Raw genomic sequence first — 19,100 nt, forward strand, 5'->3', positions numbered from 1 at the left:
ATTTGTCTTGTTCTGTTGGGAAAGTGTCTCACTTACCTGCTCAATTCAAGAAAAAAAATCCTTATTTTAAGCAAAAATTAATTAATTAGATGTCATTTTTTTGCTGTGTAGAAAATGTTATTTTAAAAAAGAATGCACTGCTGTTGCAAGCAGTAACATATTTCCTAAGATCTGGTTTGCATAATTTACCCTCTAAAGCTGAAATCAGCAGCTATGGGGAGTGTTGGCAGTGGTTAGAGCAGTGCGCTTGTGCCCTGAGAATGTTGCAAGCACCTGGATCGATCCCCACAACCTGCACTCTGGGTTCTGAGCCTGACCCTTAACCCTAAACGGCTCCCCGGTTACCACACAGTGGCAACCCACCGCTCCCCAAAGGGATGAGTTAAATGCAGAGTGAATGAAGGGACAATAAAGGGATTTACATTTAGAAGGCTGTCTGGATACTGCGGCTGTAAAATACGAATTATTTGTACTTTCTGTGTCTGTATTTCTATGAGAGATGAGGAAACATGCTTTGGGAGTCACTGACCTTTCAGTGTATACAACTCAACCCGAGAGGAACAAAGGTCTGCCATGTTGATGTTCATCCCGCATTAGTTAAATTGCTTTTTCAGCACCAAGAAGTCATATTTAAACTGTAAAGCTGATGCCAGAAAGGTAAAAATAGTAACCAGCAGTAGACAACAGTTTGAGAAAATGTGATGAAAGAGGAGAGAAAACACTCTTGCAACAATAGGAAACCTCAATAAGAAAAAAGCAGAAAGGCTGAGAGAGGAAGAGATGGAGAAACGATACACTAAGCCAGGAGAAGACAAAGCCCTCTCTATGGTAATGGAAAAAAAAGAGAAATAAATGGCAGCATATATTTATTACCTCTTTCCAGCAAAGGGATATTTTGAGAAAACGGGCTAAGGCACGGGTGGTTCTAGACAGGGGCCACTGCTGCTGTGGACCTGGCTACTGTCAGGCCCCCTATACTGAGCACATTATACCAGTCACTTTTATATGATGACGTACGTTGGCATAGACGCAGGTTGATCCTTTTTTTTTTTTGCTTTGTGCCCCAATAAAAAAAACACTGTCCGCAACCGACCTACCCGGTAAAACTGGTCTAGAACTACCACTGGCTAAAAGGCTCAGTCATATGCTTTGTAAAAGAAATTAATGGCAGGTAAACAATTAATCGTTGAGCAAGGGGTAGTTTTAAGACAAAGCAATTTGGAAAGGTTCAAAATAAAGAAATCTTCATAAAAAATTAGGAATATTACAGCAATCTTCATCATCCACTTCTTCAGACTGTCATACAACAGCGTCTACAGTCAAAAGCATCCACAGGATCACTATAAGACAGACAAAATCTACAACTTCTTAAAGAAACCACAATAAAAGTTACCTGTACTTACTGTGTTTAGTGAATCATTAAAAATGTAGTGAAAGAACCAGAGTGCATAGAATTAATTGCTGAGGTATGAAAATTAATTTTTTCTCCAAATCAGGACGTTTACTCAGAAAAGCTCTATATTAAATTAGACTTCATCCTTTAACAGGGGCGGAGCTAGATGGGGAGCCAGGGGTGGCCGTGGCCACCCTCAGCCAATCAGTGGCCACCCCTACCGTTTTTTAATCGCTCACGGTGGCAGCAGTAATACTATCAAGGGTAATGTTCAAACTTATTAAACATTTGAATTTTTCATATATTAACAACTACTTGACAACTAAAAAGCTGTGTTTAAGCACATCAAAATACTAACATTACAATTGATATGTACAGAATTCACTCTCTTTTCAGAACTATTTTTGTGTTATATGAGGTAAAGAGAAAATGATGTCTCTGCAAGTAATCTAGGAGTCTTTAGTGAAATCATAGATTAATAGCTAATAATAACTTAAAAATCCATTTAATGTAGATATTTGTACATATAAATATATTTTTATGCAGAACAATTTTTGATAAAGGTAGGTAAGTAATGACAATGGAGAAGATGTTCGCCCCAGACATTTTGTCCTCTATACCTTTAATTAGTCAGCACAGATGTAAATATTTGCGTCTATTTGTAAGGAAAGGCTGTAGGAAAGTATAGTTAGACTTTATTTACAAAATATGGATGTTGTGGTCGTTCCTTTTGGAACAGTGTGGATCAGAGGTCACGGATGAGAGGACCGCGGTCCGGATCCGGACCCACCTGCTGGATAATCCGGACCCAACCTGATTTAAAATATTTATAAATCACTGCATGTTGTCTGATGACAGTGTCTAAACGTCACTTGCACTGCTTCTCCTGTTACTCCCGAAATCCCACATCCTCCGCTCAGCCCCGCAGCATCCAGATGGCACAAAGCAAAGCCTACAGCCTCCGCTGATCCTCCAGATCCCCATCAGGATATCCAGCATATGTGCGGTTTCTGATGGAGATGAGAAATCTGCTTCCTGGTCTGTTGAAGTACCAATAGTTTGCATCCAATCTTTTAAATAAACAGTGTTAGTTTTTTTTTTTTTTATTATATGTATATATATATATATATATATATATATATATATATATATATATATATATATATATATATATAAGAATTACGCTCTAGTTTGTAGTAACCGATCTGTTGTTACTATATTTTAATTTGACAAACCAGATCTTCTTGTCGTTCTTTTTCCTGACCTGACCGGAGCGGAGCATATTTTGAGTATGTTTGGCTCAACCTGCTGCTGTGATGCATAAACACCTAATTTTATTTCAGTGTTAAATTCTGTTTAAAGTAACAGATTATAAATAAAATGTCTCCGGACCTTTACTGGTTGTTGATTTTCTTTATTCGGACTCTAATGATTTTTAATTGGTGACCCCTGGTATTCACTTTCGGACACCCCTCAGTGAACATTGGTTATTGCCTGGCCCCCCTTATTAAAATGTTCTAGCTACGCCTCTGGGTGAGGAAACCCTCCATGCTTCCCTCTTGCCCTTTAAACACACAGGGTTGGTTTGTGTGTGAAGGGGGCGGGGAGCTGAGGACGTGTAGCCGCTCTGCTTCTGCAGTCTCTCGGACCACACTGCGGATCACACGGGGTCAAAAAAATGGTGAAAATTACGGCCGTTAAGACTAAAGCCTACACGGACCAGAAACCCGGGACGAGCGGGCTGAGGAAGAGGGTGACGGTGTTCCAGCAGAACCAGCACTATGCGGAAAACTTCATCCAGAGCATTATCTCCGTCATCGAGCCGGCCGAGCGACAGACGGCCACTCTGGTGGTGGGAGGAGACGGCAGGTTCTTCATGAAGGACGCCATTCAGCTGATAGTCCAGATAGCCGCAGCCAACGGGGTGAGATGGAGAAAATATCTGATTCAACTGTTTGCTAGGAGAGTGAAGCTAATGTAGCATGGCTGCTAGCAGTGCAGGTTTAGCTAGCTGTCAAGGTTGTTTGCTGTTTTCTTCACACTACGATGCTTTAGTCCATCCTGGTTACTTAAATAGGCTAACTTTATTTCATGCTGAATATGATTAACACCCTTATTTATTGTTTTGCACGAGGAATAGTGTATATAACTCATTTCAGTTATCATTAGGCTGATAAAAAGTGATGCAACAGATTGTATCAAAGCTTTTGCTAAATAACCCTGCAAGCCCCTGCAGGCTCCCCCATTAATTTAGTTGGATGGCATTCCTGCCCCCACTTGCCACTCTCTATTGGCCTTTTTTTTTTAATTTAGTTTGCGTGTATGGAAAATTACCTGATGATTATTAGCAGATTCTGATCACTTCAGAATCAGCTAGATTCAGTTTTTTCATTCCAATCACCTACCTGACAGCAGAGGACTTTCTGATGAAGTGTGGAGGGATGGTATGGCAAGACCTTTTTACATAAAATCAAACACCATTCCTTTTTCATATATATTTTTTTAATATGCAGAAAAGGGCGCTGGGAGATAAACTGTATTAAATGATCACAATTATTCACACAACTGACATCCTTGAAAATTAACATCGCAACACACAGCTGTATTTATTACATTTGGAAGTATAGGTTATTTTGTTGGCAATTTTACATTATAATGACATATGCTGACAATAGTCTCTTTATATATTTGATTTTAACTCATAAGGTTTAGACATTGATTTAGAAAATGTCTTTGGGTAACCAAAAATTAATGCGTCTTTCAATTTAATGCATCTCTTAAACGATGCGATGTTAAACCTAAAGGAGGGTGATTGAGACGTTTTTTTTTTTTGTTTGTTTGTTTTTTTAATTGGTAAAGAAAGAGATGAGTGTTTTTGGATTGAAAATGAAACGTCAAAGTCAAACAGGCATGCAGCTGGAGTAACATCTGTTTTTATGTCTTTGTGCATCAGTTTAAAGATGTTTTTTTCCCCCTTTTTTCTGATCCCTTTATAGCAGGGGTGTCAAACCGATTCCAGAAAGGGTTGTGTGGCTGCAGGTTTTCTTTCTAGCCAAGCAAAAACACACCAGACTCCATTCCTCTCATCAAGTCATCATGTTCTGATTGGACTCACTTGATGAGATGACTGGAGTCCGATGTGCTATTGCTTGGTAGGAAAGAAAACCTGCAGCCACACGGTCCTTTCTGGAACCACTTTGACACCCCTGATCTAAATGATCTCTAGCTGACCAGTTAGAATAGAAATTACAGTGGTGGTAAAATGAGGTAAATATACTAAGATTGTATTTGGGAACATTATATTAAAGATGACTTCAACTCCCTGACAAGTTCTAGTTGGTCAGTTTAACATTTAACTTGATCAGCTTTAGGCAAAACCATTTAAGATGTATGGAAGATTTATACTAATTCCACAGTTTAGGTGTATCTAACATTAAGAATGAGTACAAAATGTTTCCTACTTTTTTTTTAAATACATTTTGGATTTTTACTTACCTGCATTCACAGTTGTTGAAGAATAATTATAAAACACAAACATTGTATTGCAAACAGCCTCTATAGATTTATTGATGACTTTGCTGACCCCTGGTCTAGACAGTCTATGCGAGAGTACATCTAACGGTCGTGGATCGTCACCCAGATGAAGTCTTATCTCTACTCTTACTGGTTAATGGTTATCTTTTCTTAGGGGACAAGCTTCTGCTCATATACTAGGCTTTTGAGCATTTTAGAAGTCTCTTGGTTTTACATTTTCAGCCATTAAAACCAATCGCAGGCCTTAGTCATAAAGGGATTTCCTAAGATTTGTATAGCCTCTATTGGACAATGGCATACTGATAAGATTTTTGCTTATAGATCTATATCCCCCTTATAGTAGATTGGCTGCTATTTCCAAACCCCCTAAATCTGCACCTGATTTATGTATTTCATTTTTAACTGTTTTTCCTAGTTAGAATGATTTACTTGATTTTCATAAAAAATCTGTAACTGCAATTTAAATACAAATTAATCTATTGAAAGATTTCTATGTCCGGTGTTCACAATGCTTGACTGAATTGGTCAATATAAAAAAAAAAAAACTAAGTTACTATTTAGTAATCAAATGGCTTGCCATAACCCTTCTCGTTTCACCTTTGACATTTGCACACTGACCCCGCTGCACTGCTGTGGCCTTCAGGATTAAAATGTTTCTACTGACTCCAGCTTGATTCACATTTGCCTATTGAAGAAACAAAAATCAAAGCATTTAGAAAGAGATTAGGCTTTGATAACATATGCTTCACAGACTAGACAGAAGGGTGGGGGGCGGGACGTGCGGTTTGTCACATTGCCCTGCAGAAGCCTACAGGCATGGAAGCAGCTGCAACCCAAGTTGCAAAATTCATCACTAAATGCCATTTAAATCGTGACTTTAGCGCATTTAATCGTCAGAAGTTCATGTTTAGGTCGTAGCAATCTACATAGAAAACTTCAGGATGTTACTAGACAGAGTCCATGGTGTTTGTTACAGTCTAAGAATAGATAACCCTCTCTGAAGAACACCACTGCAGCTGAAAGCTGAGAGATATATGCATAATTAATCAGTATTACCAATACGTTTAACAAAAATATCACATTATGTCACATTTAGCAATATGGGGTTGGTGTGAGGAAATGACTGGTTGTGTAATGGAGATATGCACAAAGAGGCAGACATAGGTTCATGTGTTTACATAAAACACAAAGATGAGATAGTGGCTTGGTTTCAAAAGTAAAAAGGCTAAAGGGACTCTATTTTTTGCATCAACAGTACAGTACCAGCAGGCAGATGATGCTGGAAATAGAAGAGTTTGTGGTGTTTAGGCTGCTAAACTTGATTTGACCCATTTTCACCAACAAACAGAATAATGACAAAACCCTGTTTAAAGATTTTCTTTTTCTGTATTTATGCATACTTTTTAATCCCTACCAGGCTTTTAGCTAGGAATGCAGAAGGACTTACATTGTATGGCCTTTACTAAAAAGAATAACAAATTGTACGCCCTGTTTTTCAACCCTGGAAACTTTGCTCAAATATTTAAAAATTTAAAAGCAGCAGATGCTGGAGTTGGAAAAACTGGATTGTAATCTTTATGAACTAACTGCACAGATGATGTTTTTTGGTTGACTTTCCCGCAAAGAAATGTATGAAAACTACTTTTTACCCACTGATCACAGCAAATATAGCAAAGCCGTTCTCTGCCATTGAACACCGGAGGGACCGAAGCACCAGATGCATCTGTACACATTTTACTTGACATGCTTCAGCAACATTGTTGATGCATCTCTGTCCTTTTTAGTGTACAAGCATCATAAATGAAGCAGCAGGTTCTGTGCTGTCAAATGGTGGCGTGAAAGTTGCATTACACTTTCAGATTGTTTGAATTAACCTATGAAACATAATATTAAACATGACAATAATCACATGGTTTCCATCTGAAATTTCCACCTCTAGTCAAGCACACATACCTCCTATAATGTAACAAAGACAAGGAGTTAGCTGCAATCCTTCTCAAAATACAGGAAATATTGTTTCAAAGATACGCCCTACCCCTGAACCCCTCTATGCCGCACAAAGCTGTGATACCAAGGAGTACACCATATAAAATATTCCTAGCTAAAAGCTTGATCATGTATTGTATTGACTTTGATCAGAGAGCATTGCAAATCATAGATTAATCTGTGGATTCTTTTGCAGATTAATCACCTTGTAATTGGTCAGAATGGCATAATGTCCACCCCAGCTGTCTCCTGTGTGATCCGCAAGATAAAGGCAGTGGGTGGCATCATTCTCACAGCCAGCCACAACCCAGGAGGTCCAAGTGGAGACTTTGGCATCAAGTACAATATTTCCAGTGGAGGTGAGAGGAGATCCCAGACCTGAGCCTGACATACAAACAGAAGAATACATTATTTTCTGCATTTTATCTCTTGTTAACCCCAGTATTTCTGTTAATCATTGTTTTCATACCACTTTTCTTTTTCCAGGACCTGCTCCTGAAGGCATTACAAATAAAATATTTGAGATCAGCAAAGGCCTACAGGAGTATCATATCTGCCCTGAGCTGAAAGTGGATCTGGCTAAGATTGGGAAGCAGACCTTCGAAGTGGACACTTTTAAGCCCTTCATAGGTTCAGCAATGATTTATTTTCATTAAACTCATTTAAAGCTAATCAGATCTTTATTTCTAACAAAAACTTTTGACGTTTAATTTCATATTTTCATTTAATTTGAAATGTATTGGCTCAAGCCACTAGTGTTTATATCCTGGCACTTCTTCGACTTAAAATGTGGATATTTTCTCCTCAGTTGAGATTGTTGACTCGGTTGAAGCCTATGCTGAGATGCTGCGAGGCATCTTTGATTTTGCTGCACTGAAAGATCTTCTTTCTGGCCCCAACCACATTAACGTGCGTCTGGATGCTATGCATGGAGGTAAAAAACATTGAGGAAATGACAGTTTGGCCTTGTGTCAGGGTGTTATTAATCGACACATTTCCTCCCTCTAGTGGTTGGCCCTTATATTAAGAAGATAGTTTGTGAAGAGCTGGGTTCTCCTGCCAACTCGGCTGTGAACTGCGTCCCCAAGGAGGACTTCGGCGGTCATCACCCTGACCCCAACTTGACCTACGCCGCTGACCTGGTTAACACCATGAAAAGTGGAGAATATGACTTTGGAGCCGCCTTTGATGGTGACGGTGTAAGTTCCAACACAGTGTGAGGGATTTTATTGATGTCAGAGCTGATGACTTTATGAAACACTCTTCTGATGAGGTTCGAATTCCTTTGCATTTTCATAGACTGGATTAAGCAATTTGAAGAATGACTTTTATCCTGTTTTTTGTGCCTTTATTTTTTACACTTCATTCTTTGTTGAATACAACAAGCATATATAATACATTACAGGGTGATAAAGTAAAAAGAAATTAATTAGCAAAAAACACAGTTATTTAGCAGTAAAATTGCATTCTTTTATTTCAATAAAATGTCATACCTGATGACAAATGGACCTCCTGACATCAGTTTACTATAGATTAACATAGAAATGTCCTTCAGGTGTGTCAGCAGTAAAGACAAAAAGGCAGAAGCCAGCAGGTTCACATATTGCAAAAAAGTATACAATTCATAAAACAAGAATGTAGAGGGGAAAAAAATTAAGCTTTACAGCTGAGGCGAAAATGTTATATAAAATTTAAAAAAACTTCACTTATCAATATAGAAAAGTTTGATAAAATTAGTTTAAATGTGAACCATAAATGGGTCAATGGAAAAGTTAATAAAAAGTGTATCCCTGACTGTTTAATTATGGGGGGGGGGGGGGGGGGGGGAAGGCTAATTATTTATGGATTAAAAACTGTTCATATAATGGCATGGATGTAAACTAACAGAGGCTATTGGAAGTGGCGATTAAATGAATGTTTACACAGATCTCTGGGTTTCTGTTTAGGACAGAAACATGGTGCTGGGAAAACATGGCTTCTTTGTGAACCCCTCCGATTCTGTGGCTGTCATTGGTGCCAACATTACCTCCATCCCGTACTTTAAAAAGACTGGTGTCAAAGGCCTGGCCCGCAGCATGCCCACCAGTGGAGCCTTGGACAAGTAAGAAATAAAATAAAAGTCTGATATAAATCTTCATCCTGATATGTTATGGATCCATTTTTTATGACGTGTTGCATTTTGTGTTCCATGTTTTATCCAGTGTAGCCAAAGCTCTGAAGATGCAGCTGTTTGAGACTCCAACAGGGTGGAAGTTCTTTGGTAATCTAATGGATGCTGGTAAACTCTCACTGTGTGGAGAGGAAAGCTTTGGCACTGGTAAGAGCAAGGCTGCTACTCCTAAAACAGAAGATGGGAAGCCCCTTTCCCCAATCATTTACATCCCGTCTCTGTTCCCACGCAGGTTCGGATCATATCCGTGAGAAGGATGGCCTGTGGGCCGTGCTGGCCTGGTTATCCATCTTGGCCACCAGAAAACAAAGCGTGGAAGAGATCATGAAGGATCACTGGCAGAAATTTGGCAGGAACTTTTTCACAAGGTCAGAAATGATAATCTTGAGAACTAACAGCTGGAAATCCATGAAGGGAAGTTTTTCTTAGGTTGATCTTTTGCACCATCTGGTGGTAAAATTGGGAACTACAACAGTAAGACAATTGATACACTCAAGGTTCTGGTTATACTCCTGCAGCAGAGTGTCGCAGTGCGCTTGCAGATATTTTTGATTTATGCCCAATATTTAAGAGTGAAGCTATGTTATTCCACGCCACAACGCAAGATGGACAATCACGAACTAGCGGTGGGTTTAGATACGAAAGAGGCGGTGAGAAAGTCGGGGCAAGTTTGTGCGACAACGGAGGGAAAGGAGGGTGAAAAAGAGCAGGGATCCAGGTGGAAAAAGGGTCCCAGCGTTCTCACGCACCTCACTCTTCTAGCTGGTCCAACTTCACAAGACTTTTTCCACAATGGCGGTCATACAAACAAAACAAGCCGGTCAGGAAATACTCAGTGTTGAGTGGATGTATATTTGACCAATCAGATACCTTCTGTCTGTGGCACTGTCTGCGGTCACCCGCAATTTTGGAGAGGTGCACCACAGTTTCTGTGGCGGAGGCACATTTTCTTTCACTGCGACACACATGCAGACGACCTGGTTTGGAAGTATACATCAGCCTTTAGTGTTAGATTTACGTGTACATCTGCTCCCTGCTTTTAAAGATGTGACAAATTTCCATCCACGCCTCCTTTTCCTGTAAGAAATTATGATGACTATCATCAGCTGTTCTACTTTGCTTCTGTATCAACGGCTTCCAATTTTACATTCAGGTACGACTATGAGGAGGTTGATTCAGATTCTGCAAACAAAATGATGAAGGATCTGGAGACTCAAATGTCCGACCCGTCCTTTGTTGGGAAGAAGTTCTCATCGGGTGACAAGACGTATGAGGTGGCTGTTGCTGATAACTTTGCCTACACAGACCCAGTGGACGGAAGTGTGTCCAAAAACCAGGTTAGGCAAACTCCAAACTGCTTTTCATCTTCATGCTGTTCTTATAGGTCCTTTCTAAAGTATTCAATTTTCCTAATGTTGTCTCGTCTGAGCCATGATTCAGTTGGTGGAGAAATGGAAGGTAGGGTTTTTGGGGTTTTTTTTTAGTTTATTTTACAAAGAAAGAAATGGTTCATGTTTTTCATAAAATTGTGAAATGCACTTTTATTCACTGCTCTTTACTCAACACTTTCTGAACATCTTTTCTAAGTTGTTGTCACACATAATCAGCTAGATTTACAACACTTTCATTGGACCGCTTTGAGACATGAATAATCTTTGATCGGATTCACTGATGGTATGTTTAGAGTAATTAAATTGTTTGAAAGTGAATCTCAATCCCTGTTAAGTGTTTTGCCGCCCTCAATAGATTTTCTACCAGGATTGTTCTCCAATAAACTCCCACCCACTTACCCGATCCCTTATTCTGGCCTAATGCAGCCCATGTAGTGTATGTAATGTTTTTAGGTTGATGTCGACATTTTTATTATGCCCAAAATGTAAAAAAAAATTTAACGAGAGAAAATGTAAAGATCCTAATTTTAATGGCATGTCTTACAGCCATCTTAAAAAAAAAAAAAGATTACTTTTAATTCTCCTACATAAATGTATCATATATGGGATGTGAGATAAATAGCTGTCCTGTTGGTCGCATCTCCTACCTGAGCTCTAGTTTATTGCAGTTCCCCCACAGTTATCTTCCTTTCATTAGCTGCTTTGCTTGTGCTGCATGTTAATTTAAAAGAAAAGAAAAGAAGAAACCTTCTCTTTTTTACCAGCAGGGAAAATGCAGGTGTAAGAGTGGAAAAATGACAGGAAAATGAAAGCATGCAGGCGCATTTAATCGCAAAAAATAAAGATGAGGATAAAACGCTGTACTGTAAGGGCAATATTACCCCATAAAGAAACAATCCTGTACACTTATTATAATTAGCATACTTTTACCCAAATCTAATTTCAATTAAAAAAACAGTTTATTGATAATTGAAAGTCTGTGAAAAAAAAAAAAAATACTAGCAGGGATTTTGTTGGGAGCAGGGAAGGTCAGAAGGTCTAACAGCAGCTTGCATGCAGGCAGCGATCTGTCTCCTGTTCTTCAGCTGCATGAGATAGAAGACATCATCCAGAAGACATAATATTATTTTAACTAGAATCCCCACATCTCCCTCCATGGGGGTGGAGGCTCCTGTGTTGATAAGGTTGCAATTGTGTCATTCTTTGCATTGATGGATGAGAGACTGGATGGCACCCTGGGGGATATTTTGAAGCCTGGGATATTATTTTAGGCCCAAACTCGGCTTTATCCCTGCCCGGTTTGCTTTGATTTGATGCTCATTGTTTATTTTCTTTTCCTTCACATCTGTTTGTTGTTTTTCTATCATATGTTCCAGTAAAATGCAGTAAAGTTTATAGTTCTGGTATTTATGAAGTCCTTTAACCTTCTGTAACCTCAATATTTTCTATATTAATGGTTCTTTTATTGTTTAGAAATAAAATATTGGTCTGATGATTGATTAAATCATTATTCCAGTGTTGGAATCCCACCTGCATGTGGTTTCCATTCAGCATCTACTTTCATTTATCTTCTCTGGCTTTATCCTCTCAGGGCCTCCGGATCATCTTCTCTGACGGTTCCAGGATCATTTTCCGTCTCAGTGGCACAGGCAGCGCCGGGGCAACCGTCAGGCTGTACATAGACAGCTACGAGAACGATGCCCAGAAAATCTTCCAGGATCCACAGGTCAGGACACCAAGCAGTGATCTCGGCTGAAAAGAAAACGATGATAAATAGGTCCCGGAGAAATCAAAACATCCTTCAGAATGTCATCATTGAGTAATGTGCAGGAAAAAGCATATTAGTATAGTTTGTCATGGCTTTCTCCACCCAGAAGTGGACTCTGTAGCCATGGTCTCTGGCTGATGATGATGGAGATGTTTGGCAGAGCTCTGGGTTCTGACAGCTTATCAGGGCCTGTAGGCAGAGAGAGAAACAGCTCAGCATGGCTGCGAAAAAAAAGAGTAAAGAGCACATGTTTCATCTGACACTTTATAAAGCAGTTCTGACTGGTGTGGACAGGGAGGTGATGCGGTACAAGAAAGAAAAGAAGGGAAAAACTGTTCCTCTGGTTCTTCACTTTCCCTTTGAGCTTACGGAGCATGGCTAAAGCGTTAAGCAGGAACATACTGCTGCTGATTCTCAAACTTGACAGGAAAATATCACTTTGGGGAATGATCCAGCTGGCTACAGCTGGGTAGATTTGATTTGCAGACTCTGAAGAAAAAGGAGGGAAATGTTTATTAAAAAAAAGAAAAATGTAGGATTTCTTTTTTTCGCCCACTGCTGGGTAATTTACAATGACTTCACAGATAAATACGACCGTTTATCTATAGTGTAACGTTTTCAAAATTCTCTGTGTAATGAGTTGAGTTGCTTTTCAAGTTTTCTTCCATCTTCATGGTGATTTTAAAAATATTTTCTAGGTCTTATTAACTTTGTAAAATATTTGCTTCCAGATTTTAGTTCCTTTCCTATTATTCAAAGTTGACTCCATCAGCTCCTTTATCTGTCTTTTCATTTACCCATTAATCTCTCCATTTATCCGTTAACCATCTATCAGTTCCTCCATTTTTACACCTGTTTAAATGTCCACCTGTCCATTTATAAACCCGTACATCCATCCCTCTATCCATGTGTCCATCCCTCCATTTATCCCTCTTGTTATTCTATCATTCCATCCATCATTAATTTATAGATAATCCATTTACTTATCAGTCTGTTGATTTCATCTCATTCTCTCCCTGTTCTTCTTTCCAAACATTAGTTTATCCTTTAATATGTCAATTTATAGCACCAGCCATCATCCATCCATTCAGGAGTTTTTTCCAGGTTAATGATGCAATACTCTATATAAACTTTTATCATATATTTTGATTAAAATCTGGATCTTTAAGTCTCAAAGTCAGGAAACAGTTGGAACTAGAGTTAAATATAAAAAACCCGAGTTTCTTGTTCATAAATTGTCCATGATAATACAGCGGCTCATATATTTGAACCAAGTACTGTCAGTACTACTACAAGTACTACTATATAATCTCTACATATGTTAATCTGTGGAAGTCATGCAACTGTCCATTTTTGTTTTATTCTTTTGTGGAAGATTCTTATCAAAAAAAAAAAAAAAGAAAACAGTCACCAGCCTCCTGCATTAGCGGGATATCCAAAGTTCATGTTTTGCCCAATGTTAGCTATGTTAAAATGTTCTATTGTCATTATTTACTCAGATACTAACTTCTTAGATTTCTCCACCTGTTGTTGCTGAGGGTCTGTTGAGGAAAAAAGAAACGGGAAATTATCTGAGGTTTTTTCCACAGGGGAGATTTTGTTAAAAGCGGTGATGCTGCAGCATCTCTCTAAACTTCAAAACATCTATTTTGAAAGCTATTTAAAGAACAGTGCTGTACGGAATCTTAGTTTATTACATTACAAGAGTCTGAATGCTGGGTAAATTTTGTTTTTATACTGCAGAGTAGTTGGTCCATTAGACAATTTGTCCAGCTTGTTTGCTCTCAGCTGATAACTTATTTCTTTTATTTATGCTGCATTATTTTATAAAAATTGAAGGATATGAAATCAATACCCGTTATAAATTTGCGCACAATAATCCTAATACTTAATCATATCTCTGTATTATTGGAACACTGTTTTTATAAGATCCCTTTGTTTCAAGCATCAACATGACAAATATAAGAAACAAAGGTTAACATAAATGTTAAAACAAAGATTAAAGAAATAGATTCCTAAAATGAGCGACGTTGAGCATTATTGTAATGCAACAAATAAATAATAGTGAACTTATCCGTTGAAGTAGCATAAAAAAACAGCCGCATAGTTTTTTGGGTTTTTTTTTTTAATGCTGTAATTGCTTTTAAGAGCATGAAACGGCCACTAGATGGCACTACCTCCCATTGTTTGTAAGATGTAGTGTTATATTGGTGAGCAATTTTTTTTTTCCATCTGTTTTGTGTAACTCTATACAGTTGGACCTTTTTAATTATGAAACACAACTTTGCCTCGTCAATACTCTGATGCTGTTCAGACATTTTGTTTTATTTAATAACTATTAAAGTTTCTATCCGAAAGAAGTCTATTCCATTAAAATCCATTCTTGTTTTATTCTTATCCAGGTGATGCTGGCCCCTCTGGTGGACATCGCCCTGAAGGTCTCCCAGCTCCACGAAAGGACCGGACGCACCGGCCCCACTGTTATCACATGATTCAGCAACATAAATGCCTCCACCCTTTGTAGGGGGGTTAAGCTGCCCCCAGAATGCTGTCATAGCCTTTGTAAAGCTGGAGTTGGATTAGGAAAAAAAAGGGAAACACAGGATCAAAAGACAAATATCCACAAGTTGCTCTGACTTATTCACTGCCTTCTTTTTGTACTAAACCAGATTGATGTATCGGGCTGTTTATAACGGCTAAGAGGTACTGCTAACTGTCTTGACACATTTCAATCAACTGCCTGACGTAGAGAGTTGCAAAAACAGTTTGGGAAATAGTGCATTTTTACCACCCTGTTAGCACATGTTCTCCTTTGTGATTTCACATAAAAACAGTGCTGAACTAGAGCTTGTGTCGTTTCTGGAAACCTTTTTTGTTCCATGAAATGTTTATGTCTGTCAATCGTCAAGCATAAAAAGGACAGAGCTGCATAACTGAGCATAAATCGGCTATTCTGGGCAGCCTTATCCCCCTTTTCTTCACTTTTCCTCGTGAGGATGTCGGATCTTCCTTTTTCTGTGTTTATCCATCGCCTTTAAACCTGAGCCACAGCTGTAGTATTAAGAATTACTGAACCGACTGAATAAAAGAGCCTTGTGGAAATGAACAGTGGTGATTTATTTATTTTAATCTGTAGTTAAAAAATTCAAAAGGTCACTATTCCATTTTGGTAAATTAAAATATAATCAAAAAGGTTATCTGAATAATAAGTTCATAAAACATGCAGAGAATTTATTTCATTATAGAATAATGCATTGAACAATTTGAGGGAAAAAAAGGTGTTTACCAGATGTGAAAGTTAAAGCAACCCTGTGCAACCTTTAGCCACTAGGGGCAATAGACCTGTAGCATCAGGGTCTACCTGCTTCAGAGATGAGAAAATGAAAACATCTTCTCTGATCAATGCTTTAACACACGTATTGCTTACAATGCGACCTGTCTAACTAAGGAGTACCAATATGGCAGTCTGTGGCTTCACCTCCACCCAGTATTACCAATTGGCAATCCAGTGAATAAATAGAGATCAGTGCTACCTCCTCTAAAACAATAAACCAGGCTTAACTGGCAGCACTGCCCTGTCTAAACAGCCTCCCTCTTTGGGCCCGTGGATTGAGAAGTCATGGAGTTACTAGTAAAGATGTGGCCACAATCAGCCCTCTAGATTAAATCCTACATCAGAGAACCAGCTAAGTTCCCAGAGCATTGATATGCAGTAAGAACTGTATATTCAGCTAGAAAATTAAAACAAGCTGATGTTTTGGTAAAGAGTTAAAATAGTGCCGCTTAAAGTGGATATTATATAATTAATATATCCTATATATATACTTGAACACATTTGGATACAGACCTCTGTAAGCAATTAGATATTTTACTGTTGACATTTTTTTGACTTGCTCCTCTTATTGATTGCAAGACATCATTCAGGTCAACACTGCTCCCAAATATTTTCTTTCCAAACATTTCTTTATTTAAAAATCATATTTTTGTTTAGTCTAATGTACATACGTTTTTTTTGAGAAAATTGTAAATTTTAATAAACTTAAAGCCATAATTAACAGTATATGTAAAAAGAACTGCTCTGAATATGTTGTGTGTAATTAATATATATATATATATATATATATATATATATATATATATATATATATATATATATATATATATACACTCACCGGCCACTTTATTAGGTACACCTGTCCAACTGCTCGTTAACACTTAATTTCTTAGCAGCCAATCACATGGCGGCAACTCAGTGCATTTAGGCATGTAGACATGGTCAAGACAATCTCCTGCAGTTCAAACTGAGCATCAGTATGGGGAAGAAAGGTGATTTGAGTGACTTTGAACGTGGCATGATTGTTGGTGCCAGAAGGGCTGGTCTGAGTATTTCAGAAACTGCTGATCTACTGGGATTTTCACGCACAACCATCTCTAGGGTTTACAGAGAATGGTCCGAAAAAGAAAAAACATCCAGTGAGCGGCAGTTCTGTGGGCGGAAATGCCTTTTTGATGCCAAAGGTCAGAGGAGAATGGCCAGACTGGTTCGAGCTGATAGAAGGGCAACAGTGACTCAAATAACCACCCGTTACAACCAAGGTGGGCAGAAGAGCATCTCTGAACGCACAGTACGTCGAACTTTGAGGCAGATGGGCTACAGCAGCAGAAGACCACACCGGGTGCCACTCCTTTCAGCAAGAACAGGAAACTGAGGCTACAATTTGCACAAGCTCATCGAAATTGGACAATAGAAGATTGGAAAAACGTTGCCTGGTCTGATGAGTCTCGATTTCTGCTGCGACATTCGGATGGTAGGGTCAGAATTTGGCGTCTACAACATGAAAGCATGGATCCATCCTGCCTTGTATCAACGGTTCAGGCTGGTGGTGGTGGTGTCATGGTGTGGGGAATATTTTCTTGGCACTCTTTGGGCCCCATGGTACCAATTGAGCATCGTTGCAACGCCACAGCCTACCTGAGTATTGTTACTGACCATGTCTATCCCTTTATGACCACAATGTACCCAACTTCTGATGGCTACTTTCAGCAGGATAAGGCGCCATGTCATAAAGCTGAAATCATCTCAGACTGGTTTCTTGAACATGACAATGAGTTCACTGTACTCAAATGGCCTCCACAGTCACCAGATCTCAATCCAATAGAGCATCTTTGGGATGTGGTGGAACGGGAGATTCGCATCATGGATGTGCAGCCGACAAATCTGCGGCAACTGTGTGATGCCATCATGTCAATATGGACCAAACTCCCTGAGGAATGCTTCCAGCACCTTGTTGAATCTATGCAACGAAAAATTGAGGCAGTTCTGAAGGCAAAAGGGGGTCCAACCCGTTACTAGCATGGGGTACCTAATAAAGTGGCCGGTGAGTGTATATTTATATATATATATATTATTGATAGAGCCATACAGCCATATGAAAAAAGTTTGGGCACCCCTATTAATCTTAATTATTTTTTATTTCTAAATATTTGGATTTTTGCAACAGCTATTTCAGTTTGATATATCTAATAACTGATGGACACAGTAATATTTCATTATTGAATTAAGGTTTATTAGACAGAAAATGTGCAAAATGCATTAAAACTAAACTTTTTCATATGACTGTATATATTTGTGTATATATTTTTTATATACATATGTATATATATATGTATATATATGTATAGATATCTGTATATATATATATATATATATATATATATATATATATATATATATATATATATATATATATGTATGTATGTGTATATATATATATATATATATGTATGTATGTGTATATATATATATATATATATATGTATGTATATGTATGCATATATAGTGTGTATATATGTATATATATAAATGTGTGTGTGTGCGTGCATGCGTGTATGCCTGTGATTAAGATATTGAAATTTCACAAGAGAAGATTGGGTTTAGTGCTGAATGTGAACTTTTCTTCGCATGGATGAAGAATTACTGTAGACAAACATAGACAAGCTGAGAGCCAAATGTTTCTCTTCCAGAAACAGTCCTGTTGAAGACAGAAAATTTAAAGCATTTTTTTCTATCCTAAATCTTTTTCTTTTTTTTTTGCAATGAGATGCATTTTAATCATTACAAAAAAAAAAAAATTCCACAGCTCTAAAGTTTCAGGATGTCGGGAATCCCACAAGCTTTATCTAAGGACATTATGTTCAGCAGATGTTTTTCTTTCTTTTCTTTTAGGGTAATATGGAATTTTAGAAGGCCAGTAACAATCCAACAAGCAGCTTGGATCATTTTAGACTTGAGGTGCTGGATTAGTTTAAGCCATTTGCTCAAAGACCTCAGTTATTTTTGGAAAATTGGTTGTAATTTAGGTAATTTGACATTTGGGTGGAAAATGGGGTAAACGTCAGCTAGTTTGTGGATCGGTTCACTTTTCAGTTTGGAAAATTGGCCTCAGTCAATCCTCGTACTACACTGTTTTCTGACCAAAGCTGGTGTCTTTCACTTCAGTTAAACCAATGGTTGACTTTTGTCAGCTCAGGTTTTTCATGCAGCACCTAAGAAGCTGTGTTTATGATCACATTATATCTCAGCCCCTTTCATTTCCTGTCATTCCATTTCTGCAAGCTTAAGATATATTTTGCACGGCACTGTTGGCTATAGATCTGAGTAAGGGTGTCCGATCTTTTATCTTTGTTCACATGAAGTTTGCAGATAAGGTCTTCCCGGCTGGCTGCTACTCTTCAAAGGTAGAACGTGGGATTTTGGGCTCTACAGCTGCACCAAGTTCCTTCTAATTCCACCAGGAATCAGAGCAGAGTGGAAACTTTTCCATACAGCACTGTTTAAAGCTTGTCAAACTGATATAG

At 38.3% G+C, this 19,100-nt stretch overlaps 1 protein-coding gene across 1 annotated transcript; it reads left to right on the forward strand.

Annotated features, from left to right (window-relative positions):
• The first annotated feature begins 2,974 nt into the window (after nucleotides 1-2,974).
• Nucleotides 2,975-15,348, forward strand: pgm1 (phosphoglucomutase 1). The gene is made up of 11 exons (XM_038278373.1): nucleotides 2,975-3,317; nucleotides 7,110-7,272; nucleotides 7,400-7,543; nucleotides 7,722-7,847; nucleotides 7,922-8,112; nucleotides 8,860-9,014; nucleotides 9,115-9,230; nucleotides 9,316-9,451; nucleotides 10,237-10,420; nucleotides 12,066-12,200; nucleotides 14,645-15,348. The coding sequence occupies exons 1-11, from the start codon at nucleotides 3,072-3,074 to the stop codon at nucleotides 14,732-14,734; spliced, it is 1,686 nt and encodes a 561-aa protein (XP_038134301.1). The 5' UTR covers nucleotides 2,975-3,071; the 3' UTR covers nucleotides 14,735-15,348.
• The last annotated feature ends 3,752 nt before the right edge of the window (nucleotides 15,349-19,100 follow it).

This window comes from Cyprinodon tularosa, unplaced genomic scaffold (assembly GCF_016077235.1).
Source record: "Cyprinodon tularosa strain WSP-4 unplaced genomic scaffold, ASM1607723v1 ctg140, whole genome shotgun sequence".
NCBI classification, from domain to species: Eukaryota; Metazoa; Chordata; class Actinopteri; order Cyprinodontiformes; family Cyprinodontidae; genus Cyprinodon; species Cyprinodon tularosa.